The sequence below is a fragment of the Symphalangus syndactylus genome, chromosome 24, assembly GCF_028878055.3.
Source record: "Symphalangus syndactylus isolate Jambi chromosome 24, NHGRI_mSymSyn1-v2.1_pri, whole genome shotgun sequence".
NCBI classification, from domain to species: Eukaryota; Metazoa; Chordata; class Mammalia; order Primates; family Hylobatidae; genus Symphalangus; species Symphalangus syndactylus.
The window spans coordinates 39,655,787-39,666,950 of record NC_072446.2 but is presented as its reverse complement, the minus strand read 5'-3'; the positions used below and the strand labels follow the sequence as shown (position 1 = coordinate 39,666,950).

At 43.3% G+C, this 11,164-nt stretch overlaps 1 protein-coding gene across 2 annotated transcripts in view; it reads left to right on the top strand.

Moving 5' to 3' along the window:
- The window catches only part of MAPRE1 (microtubule associated protein RP/EB family member 1), a 32,167-nt gene extending 24,848 nt beyond the window's left edge, over positions 1 to 7,319 (top strand). For both annotated transcript variants that reach the window (XM_055266778.2, XM_063633806.1), the window contains exons 6-7: positions 3,511 to 3,663; positions 5,586 to 7,319. In XM_055266778.2, coding sequence (XP_055122753.1) covers positions 3,511 to 3,663; positions 5,586 to 5,642 — 210 coding nt within the window. In that variant the 3' untranslated portion in view covers positions 5,643 to 7,319. The remainder of the gene's footprint in view (positions 1 to 3,510; positions 3,664 to 5,585) is intronic.
- Positions 7,320 to 11,164: the final 3,845 nt, after the last annotated feature.

Genomic DNA, 11,164 nt, shown 5'->3' with positions numbered 1-11,164 from the left:
CTCCAGCCTGGGTGACAGAGTGAGACTCCGTCTCAAAAAAAAAAAAAAAAAAAAAGGAATAAAAAGAAACAGGTAAAACTAATTTTAGCAACACATCATCTAATATGTAAAAAAAAAATACTCCAGCATATAATCAAATATAAATAATTATGAATGACCTGTTTTACATTTGAAGACTCTGCTAGGTCTTCGAAATCAGGTGTGTATGTGATACTTGCAGCTCATCTCAGTGGCACTGGCCATGTTTAAGTGTTTATATAGACACATGTGGTTGATGGCTACTGTGGCCAGTGCAGGCCTGAAACACTGACTTGGGGCTTCTTAGGTTATAACTGTTGCTTTACCTCAAGATAAGGTTCTAAGAGTGACCTTAATTACTAGCTATAGGTTTTTTTTGTTTTTCTTTTGGAGATGGAGTCTTGCTCTGTCACACAGGCTGGAGTGCAGTGGCACGAGCTCGGCTCACTGCAACCTCTGTCTCTCGGGTTCAAACGATACTCCTGCCCCAGCCTCCCAAGTAGCTAGGATTACAGGTGCCTGCCTCCACGCCCAGCAAATTTTTGTGTTTTTAGTAGAGACAGGGTTTCACCATGTTGGCCAGGCCAGTCTCGAACTCCTGATCTCAGGTGATCTGCCTGTCTTGGCCTACCAAGGTGCTGGGATTACAGATGTGAGCCACTGCACCTGGCCAAGCCACAGATTTTTGATAACCTCATGAATACAGACTTAAAAGGAGTGCCACGTGAAAGCCAGTGTCTTAGTATATATTTTTTTTTAGTGATCTAGTGTTTGTTATGTGTGTATAGTTATGAGCAATATCATGGACAAATGCTACTTTGGCCTTTATAGGTGGGATCCAGAAGGCTGGGTATCTAGTTTGGCCTTGATAATTTGTTGGACAGAGAAGGTTTTAAAGGGTTTGAGAGGGTAGCATTAGTGAAACTAGTGAAACTAGGTGGATACCAAGCTAGCATTCCTTTTTTTTTTTTTTTTCTTTTTTCTTTTTTTTTCCTTTTTTCTTTTTTTTGTGGTGTGATCTCAGCTCACTGCAACCTCCGCCTCCCTGGTTCAAGTGATTTCCCCGCCTCAACCTCCTGAGTAGCTGGGACTGCAGGTGCACACCACCATGACCAGCTAATTTTGATATTTTTATAGAGACGGGGATTCACCATGTTGGCCAGGATGGTCTTGATCTCTTGACCTCGTGATCCGCTTGCCTTGGCTTCCCAAAGTGCTGGGATTACAGGTGTGAGCCACTGCACCTGGCCAACATTCCTTTTCATAAGCTCTTTCGACTTCCTTTCCTCCTTGGTCATTAATGCCACTAGGCATGTGATTAGAAGGCCCCTTCCCTGCCTTTTGGATTGTGGAGCTGTAGCTCTGAGTCTGCTTCCTGCTGGGGCTGGTCAGCTCTTGGCTTGTGTATCCCCCGCTCTTTGGGGCTGTTGGTTTCAGGAAAGGCAGCAAACTGCAGCAAAAGCAGAGGTGGAGACAATGAGGGAAAATGGATGATTTAGCTTTGCCGGCCACCAGGCAGTAGCTGTACTTTATGTATGTATGTATGTATGTATGTATGTATGTATGAATGAATGAGTGAATGATTGAATGAGACAGGGTCTTGTTGTGTCTCCCAGACTAGAGTGTGATGGTCCATTTATAGCTCACTGCAGCCTTGAACTCCTGGGCTCAGACGATTTTCCTGCCTCAGCCTCTTAAGTAGCTGGTACTATAGGCATACACCACCCTACCTGGCTAATTTTTAGATTTTTTGTAGAGACAGGTTTTGCCATGTTGCCCAGGCTGGTCTCGAGTTCTGGCCTCAAGCGATCCTCTCACCTTGACCTCCCAAAGCTTTGGGATTACAGATGTGAGCCACCGCACCTGGCCCCTCTAGCACTTTATTGAAACTTTCGATTATTTTTTATTTCTGTGGCTGGTAAAGGAATAGTGAAAGGCTGTCTAGAACTGTGATTCTGGTTTGGTCTGATAAGACTTTGATGATGAACTTTGAAGTTCGTTTTGATAAAATTGTCCTGGTGGTGTCACCTGCTCCTCATCTCTGGATGCTTTTTGACTGCAGGTTATAAAGAGGGTCCTTTCTTCCTGGGATGAGACTTGATCTCCTCTGTTGTGTTTGGTGTCTTCATCAGGCTGTGGGGAAGCTAGATAAGCTGTTTATTTCTGTTTTTAAATTTTTATTATTTATTTATTTATTTATTTATTTTTTTGAGACGGAGTCTCGCTCTGTCACCCAGGCTGGAGTGCAGTGGCGCGATCTCGGCTCACTGCAAGCTCCGCCTCCCGGGTTCACGCCATTCTCCTGCCTCAGCCTCTCCAAGTAGCTGGGACTACAGGCGCCCGCCACCACGCCCGGCTAATTTTTTGTATTTTTAGTAGAGACGGGGTTTCACCGTGTTAGCCAGGATGGTCTCGATCTCCTGACCTCGTGATCTGCCCGCCTCGGCCTCCCAAAGTGCTGGGATTACAAGCGTGAGCCACCGCGCCCGGCCTTATTATTTATTTTTTAAAAAGATGGAGTCTTGCTATGTTGTCACAACTGGCTTTTAACTCTTGGGCTCAAGCAATTCTCCCGACTCAGCCTCCAGAGTAGCTGAGACGTGTGCACCACTGCACCTGACATGCTTCTGTTTTTGTGGCTGTGAGATCAGAAGGCTGGACTAGATGACTTCTCTGGTCCCTTCTGGCTTGTAGAATTCCCTTCTGCCAAGGTTGTTCTCAGTGGCTGTCTGTACCTTTGATTTTGTTGCTTTACTTTCCATGCTGCTCTGTGGCCCTGGCCTGTAAATTACAGGTTTTTATGAGGGTTTTATGCTGCAGGATATGCCAAGCAACTTGAATTCATTGAGAGTTAAATGGAATTCAATTGTTGTAGATGTGAATACAGTACACTGGAATGAAGATGCCCCATGGTTAAAGTACACTCAGGACTATGAGTGTTATAACTTTTATTGGTCTTGGCTAGAGTCCTGGCCTAAGGACTGAGACTGATTTCTTCATAGCCTCTTAATGGGAATCAGAGACCCTCAGTGGGGCTCATGGAGGGTCAGAGCACTTTCCATTGGGCTTCCAAAGAGTTCCATTGAGCCCTTTCCAGGGTCCTTTGTATTGACCCCCTCATGCAATCAGACCTGGACTTGATTGTCCAGTCCCTTGGTAAGGACTCAGTTGATGATTGTCAGCTACCTTGCCAGGCTGTAATTGTCTCAGGCTTCCCTAGTTTTTTCTCCTTAATCCTTTTTCAGTCCTGAGAAGCTTCTGAATGTTTCAAGGTGTAGTCTGCTCTTTCTGGGAGCTGTTACCATCAAGGTTGCTATAAACAAATCCATGTTGTTTATCTGAGGCTGAAGAAAATTGACATTAAACTGATATGGTTTTTGTCTGTGTTGGGGTTTGATCAAAGACCGCATCTCCTTTTGGGTTAGAAGTCTGCCTGATATTTTATTGCCACACTAATGCCAAGCATCTCACCCTTTTTAATGTCTTGTGCAGGTCAACGTATTGAAACTTACTGTTGAAGACTTGGAGAAAGAGAGGGATTTCTACTTTGGAAAGCTACGGAACATTGAATTGATTTGCCAGGAGAACGAGGGGGAAAACGACCCTGTATTGCAGAGGATTGTAGACATTCTGTATGCCACAGATGTATGTGTTGACGTGAGGATATTTTCTTTCCATTTTACATAGTCGGGTTGGTGAACTCTGTGCTGATGCTTCTTGTATTCCAGTGTTGCATTCATCAAAAGCCTTCAGCGTTGACCCCTCAAAGTCAGCCAGAGGGCACCTCTGCCCAGCTTTAGCTTCTGCCTGAGGTCTGTGAGCTTCTGAAGAAGGAATAGGCCAAGGACGTAGCTGGCTTGCCCAGCATCTGTAGTATGTGGCCACTGATAGGTGATGAGTGCCACAAACTGCTCTTAGCTAGAAGCAACCCATGTCCTCACCCCACCCCACCTCCTGTTGCTTGGATCCCTCAGCTTCAGGTGCTGCCTCCATTTTATAAGGGCCTGGGGCATGCCTGGAGAAGCAGGCACGTGCTCCCTTTTCCACAGTGCACCCACATATCATGTCATGTCTGGGCATGCCTTTCTCCTCCCTCCTAGGAATTTGCCTGGTTCTCACTCCCTCAAAGGACTCTATGACCAAGTTTCTTTGGATTCATGTTTATTGCACAGTCAAATCTGTTGATATTAATCACGACATGTTAGTTGATCAGGGAAGACTCATTTTTTTCTAGATTTAGGATTTGTTATCTGGCTGTGTCCACTGTTTAATGGTGATGTTTGTAATTCTGTGTGCCTAGCAAGGTCTGTAGGATCAAACTACAAACTACTGGTAGTATGTGTAGCACTACGCAAATACAAGGTAGTAATAATGCTGTTACTATCACTGTGCTTGAGACATATCTTGTGAATTTCAGGGGATTAAGACAGATGACTGAAAAGTTGATAATCTGTTGAACAAATCTTTAATTTAGAGCTTGCTCTGTGCTATGTAATGAAAAAAAGACAAGGAAGGTATAGGGGTCCTTGGTTTAGTCTGAGTATTATTTTAGTGGAGCCACATCTTAAGTAAGTTCAGCTATAGAGATTTAGTTAATAGAAATAAGATGGTGGTTGAAAGAGAAGCCTGATTTTACAGCAGAATAGTATAGTAATTTCCTGCTCTGAGTCCATGCCAGAATGCCCTGGAGTGAGAATGAGGTGGGTGGGAGTCGTGAATCTGCTCTTTTCCTTATGCACTCAATTTTTCTGCCACTGATGTTGAGTCAGTCTTGCTGTTGTGAATATTTTGGGTCAAGCATGGCTCCTAAGTATAACAAAAGGAAGGCATAAAAGGAAAGCTGGCTGTATAGACAGTTTATTGAGAGAAGATGTTAGAGTACTGAACTTTACAGGGGACTTCAGGAATTTTTGAGGGTAATTTTTTTTTTTTTTTTTTTTTTTAGTGATGGGGATCTCAATTTATTGCCCAGGCTGGAATGGTGTGCGATCATGGCTCACTGCAGCTTTGACTTCCTGGGTCAAGCAGTCCTGCTTTGGCCCCCGTGGGGAGTAGCTGGGACTATAGGCATGTCCCACCAGGCCTGGCTAGTTGTTTTTTTTTTTTTTTTGTGGGGGGGACATTGTCTCACTGTGTTACTCAGGCTGGTCTTGAACTTCTGGGCTCAAGCCTTGGCCTTCCAAAGTGCTGGGATTACAGGCATGAGCCATCACACCTGGCCTTCTTTCTTTTTTATAAAACAGTTTTATTGAAGTATAACTGACATAATAAACTGCACATATTTAAAATGTACCTTTGATGACATGGGTGAAGTTACCACCATAATGAAGACAATGTAAGTATGCATCACTTTCAAAAGTTTGAGGGTAAATTTGATTGTGCTCAGTTTTTGGCTGAGGTTTTTGCTCAGGTGAGATGCAATTCTACTACCCAAGAAATAGCAGTCACCTGGCCTGTGTAGAGCCAGGAAGAACCATTGTCTTTGAGAGGCTTTAAGTGTGAGGAAAGTGAACTCACAGTAGAAATGGATCTTTCAGTGGCTTTCCCCTCTCATTTTCCTATTTCAGGAAGGCTTTGTGATACCTGATGAAGGGGGCCCACAGGAGGAGCAAGAAGAGTATTAACAGCCTGGACCAGCAGAGCAACATCGGAATTCTTCACTCCAAATCATGTGCTTAACTGTAAAATACTCCCTTTTGTTATCCTTAGAGGACTCACTGGTTTCTTTTCATAAGCAAAAAGTACCTCTTCTTAAAGTGCACTTTGCAGACGTTTCACTCCTTTTCCAATAAGTTTGAGTTAGGAGCTTTTACCTTGTAGCAGAGCAGTATTAACATCTAGTTGGTTCACCTGGGAAACAGAGAGGCTGACCGTGGGGCTCACCATGTGGATGCGGGTCACACTGAATGCTGGAGAGGTGTTATGTAATATGCTGAGGTAGCGACCTCAGTGGAGAAATGTAAAGACTGAATTGAATTTTAAGCTAATGTGAAATCAGAGAATGTTGTAATAAATAAATGCCTTAAGAGTATTTAAAATATGCTTCCACATTTCAAAATATAAAATGTAACATGACAAGAGATTTTGCGTTTGACATTGTGTCTGGGAAGGAAGGGCCAGACCTTGGAACCTTTGGAACCTGCTGTCACAGGTCTTACAGGGCTGCTTGAACCCTCATAGGCCTAGGCTTTGGTCTAAAACGAACATTTAAAAAGTTGCCCTGTAAAGTTACTTGGTGTCATTGACCAATTGCATCCCTGCTAAAAAGCAAGAGGCATCGTTGCCTGGATAATAGAGGATGTGTTTCAGCCCTGAGATGTTTGAGTTGAAGAGCTCGGTTTTCATTGAGCATTTCTCTTATTTTTCCAGTTATCCCCGAAATTTCTATGTATTATATTTTTTGGGGAAGTGAGGTGTGCCCAGTTTTTTAATCTAACAGCTACTTTTGGGGACTTTCCCACATCTCTGGGATTTGAATGGGGATTGTATCCCATTTTACTGTCTTTTAGGTTTACATTTACCACGTTTCTCTTCTCTGCTCCCCTTGCCCGCTGGGGACTCCTCTTTGGCTCCTTGAAGTTTGCTGCTTAGAGTTGGAAGTGCAGCAGGCAGGTGATCATGCTGCAAGTTCTTTCTGGACCTCTGGCAAAGGGAGTGGTCAGTGAAGGCCATCGTTACCTTGGAATCTGCCAGGCTGGGGTGTTTTCGGTATCTGCTGTTCACAGCTCTCCACTGTAATCCGAATACTTTGCCAGTGCACTAATCTCTTTGGAGATAAAATTCATTAGTGTGTTACTAAATGTTAATTTTCTTTTGCAGAAAATACAGTACCGTGTCTGAATTAATTATTAATATTTAAAATATTTCATTCTTTAACTCTCCCTCATTTGCTTTGCCCACAGCCTATTCAGTTCCTTTGTTTGGCAGGATTCTGCAAAATGTGTCTCACCCACTACTGAGATTGTTCAGCCCCTGATGTATTTGTATTGATTTGTTTCTGGTGGTAGCTTGTCCTGAAATGTGTGTAGAAAGCAAGTATTTTATGATAAAAATGTTGTGTAGTGCATGCTTTGTGTGGAATTCAGAGGAAAACCCAGATTCAGTGATTAACAATGCCAAAAAATGCAAGTAACTAGCCATTGTTCAAATGACAGTGGTGCTATTTCTCTTTTGTGGCCTTTTAGACTTTTGTTGCCCTAAAATTCCATTTTATTGGGAACCCATTTTCCACCTGGTCTTTCTTGACAGGGTTTTTTTCTACTTTAAACAGTTTCTAAATAAAATTCTGTATTTCAAGAGTATCATGTCTTCTGAAATTTGTCTTGCCCTGGGTATATGCTGTTAGGTTCAAGTGATGAGAAACCAGTGCTTCTTTCTTCAGTGAGGACTGATCTTTTCACATCTTTTACTGATTTTTCAGATGTGCTTATTTCTTCTTCTTCTTCCTTTTTTTTATTTTTTTTTGAGAGGGAGTCTCACTCTGTCGCCCAGGCTGGAGTGCAGTGGCATAATCTCGGCTCACTGCAACCTCCGCCTCCCGGGTTCAAACAATTCTCTGCCTCAGCCTCCCAAGTAGCTGGGATTATAGGCACCCGCCACCACACCCGGCTAATTTTTGTGTATTTTTAGTAGAGATGGGGTTTCACCATCTTGGTCAGGCTGGTCTTGAACTCCTGACCTCGTGATCCACCCACCTCAGCCTCTCAAAGTGCTGGGATTACAGGCGTAAGCCACTGTGCTTGGCCAGATGTGATTATTTCTAAGCTGACTTCTTTTCTCTTCATTCACATTATATTACACAACCTCCTGCTTTTTAAAATTCTCATTGCTGTAAGAGGTTTTTCCTCTCGGAAGTCCAAGGCCTGGCCTATCTGCTGTGAAGCCTTTTCAGGGCATTTCCTCCTGAGAAATATAGGAGGACAGTGCTTGGCAGATGACTGTGGGGAGATTTTGTTTGTTTTTTTTCTGAAGGTGTGTGATTCTTTCTTCCTTTCTTTTTTGAGACAGGGTCTCCCTCTGTTTCCCAGTCTGGAGTGCAGTGGCATGATCTTGCCTCACTGCAGCCTTGCCCTCTTGGGTTCAAGCAATCCTCCCACCTCAGCCTCGTGAGTAGTGGGGACTACAGGCGTGCACCACCATGCCCAGCTAAACTTTGTATTTTTTATAGAGATGGGGTCCCCTTATGTTGCCCAGGCTGGTCTTGAACTCTTGGGCTCAAGTGATCCTCCCACCTTGGCTTCCTAAAGTGCTGGGATTACAGGTGCAAGCCACTGCACCCAGCCCTGAAAGTATGTTTCAAAGTCAGTTAACATGATCTCAATCTATAAAATAATCTAAAATTGTCACCATTTTTTTTCTCCCTTATAAAATTCTATGCCATTAGAAATGAGTTCAAAAGGAGACTTGCTGCCATTTTCAGTCAGAAATAAAGTTAAATGGGCAGAAGTAGTGTGTTGTAGGATAGGTAGAGTCATGGTTATGGACGCTCTATAAGCCCAACTTGATGATCTTGACAAGGGTTGCACCCATAGTTAATGGTATGATACCTCCCTTAAAGTGTTAAATACCTTCAGAAGGAATTTGACACCATATGTATTGGTCATCTACAAGAAGATACCTTCCAGGAGTGCAAGGAGTTTGTGAAGATACTGTTGGCTACTGTCAACTGAGAAGTTACCTTGGTAAAGAGAGAAGCCGAAACCGTGGGTATCTGACCAAGTGCATTGACCTGGCTCTTGAATTTGAAGCACATACAGTCTTTGCTGCTTGGTTTGCTTGGCAGGTTCTGTGTTTCATGAAGGATAGGTAAACAAATGGGTTCTTGGCTCGATTTGGATCATTGTTGATGCTGATGATTCTCAAACTGATGGGCTTCAGAATCACATGGGGAACTTGTTTGACATAATGTATTTATAAAAATTCATCACCAGAGATTCTGAGTTTGGAGGTTGAAAACCTGCATTTTAATTTGGGCCTTATCTACATGTCTGCAATTTTAAATAATAATTCTGGCAAGAGGAACATCAGACTTGAGTCCTCTTGCAGGTCTCTCCTGCTTTGTGAGTTTTGAGCTATTTGACCTCTCTTGTTCTTACATGCAAGGCAGATGATGATTTTGGCTGAAGTGCCTCCCTCACTGGGTACTTGTTGGGATTAGAAGGAGCTGATGGACAAAAAAAAAAAGCAACCACAAAGCTAGAGAAAGCTCTGTACAGACAAGAGGCATTATTTATGGCACAAGTTCTTCAGATCTGGTCTGAAATTCTGTTTATAGATTAGAAAAAGCTTAGGACAGGGCTTTTGTATCCTGAGAATTCGGAAGGGCATTCCTTCAGACAGGCTTTGGGTGTTTTGTAAAATAAGTAACAAATTCTTTTAGTATTTCCTTTTCAGCATGGTATATGGACAAGTAGAACTCCCTTCTGTCTTCAGGCTGTTATGTTTATCCTGTTTTTGTTTGCTTTTAAATGAAGATTCAATGTCTCAGATTCATTGATTAAAAAACCCATATTTTCTTCAAGATTTACTCTCTAGAATGTGAAGTGTTTTGAAAAGGAAGCATTTTTCTTTTGCTCTAGCCAAGGTGATCCTCTATAGTTTTTCTTTTAAGGATTGTTTTAGAAGATCGAGTATAAAGGACTCCTTTTGTGATGTTGACCATAGTTCATTGCAAAGTCCACAAATAAAAATCCAAGCTTTAGGCCTGATTAGCCTAGTCAGATTAGCTTGCTAGCATGTGGGTGACCCAAATCTGACTGTTGATAACAGAGAACATTGCTTTGAAACAAGCTGAACCTCAGTCTGTGATCAGTGTTGTGAACCACCCGTCATTTTTCTGGTCTGGCACTGTTGTAATATGTCTTTTTTTTTTTTTTTCCCCCAGACAGTGTTGCTCTGTCACCCAGGCTGGAGTGCAGTGGCACGATCATGGCTCACTGCAATCTCCACCTCCCAGGCTGAAGCAGTTCCCGTGCCTCAGCCTCCCGAGTAGCTGGGATTACAGGCCTCTGCCACTATGCCTGGCTAATTTTTGTATTTTCAGTAGAGATGGAGTTTCGCCATGTTGCCCAAGCTAGTCTTGAACTCCTGGCCTCAAGTGATTAACCTGTCTTGGCCTCCCAAAGTGCTGGGATTACAGGTGTGAGCCACCACTCCCTGCTTGATATCATACTTTTGAATTCACACATTTAGTTTGTAAAATGTCAAAACCAGATGAGTTCATATTTATTTCTGTATCTGCATGACGCTTGCTGCTTTTTTTCTCTTCATTTTCACATGCGAGGGTATAACTGAGTACTCAGAGTTTTCTCTAAAAGCCTGAAGGGATTGTGTACTTTTACATTGAACTTGACTGCAGTCAGAACCATTAACCTAGATGACTTCAGCCAAATTATGTATCATTTTTGTTTTTGTTTTTTTGAGACAGGATCTCCTGTCACCCAGGCTGGAGTGCAGTGGCACAGTCATGGCTTATGACAGCCTCAACTTCCAGGGCTTAAGCTGTCCTCCCACCTCAACCTCCCTAGTAGCTAGGACTGTAGTGCACACCACCATGCCTGGCTGGCTAATTCTTTTGTATTTTTTTTTTTTTTTTTGAGACAGTTATGTTCTTGTTGCCCAGGTTGGAGTACAGTGGCACCATCTTGGCTCACTGCAACCTCTGCCTCCTGGGTTCAAGCAAGTCTCCTGCCTCAGCCTCGAGAGTAGCTGGGATTACAGGCGCCCACCACCACACCCAGCTAATTTTTGTGTTTTTAGTAGAGACGGGGTTTTGCCATGTTAGCCGGGCTGGTCTGGAACTCTTGACCTCAGGTGATCCACCCGCCTTGGCCTCCCAAAGTGCTGGGATTACAGGTGTGAGCCACCATGCCTGGCCAATTTTTTGGTATTTTTTGTAGAGACGGGGTTTGCTATATTGCAGGCTGGTCTTGAACCCCTGGGCTCAAACAGTTCACCCATCTCTTCCTTCCCAAATGCTGGGAGGTGTGAGTCACTGTGCCTGGCCCAAATTGCTATATAGCTGTGACTTGTGAAGGTCTGTTCCCCCTTTGGCTTAATCTGATTTGGGAAGTAATGTTACCTTAGTCCTTGGAGTGCAGAAGCTTTCTCTGTACTCTATTGAGGTTGTATCTGGTAGCTTCATTAA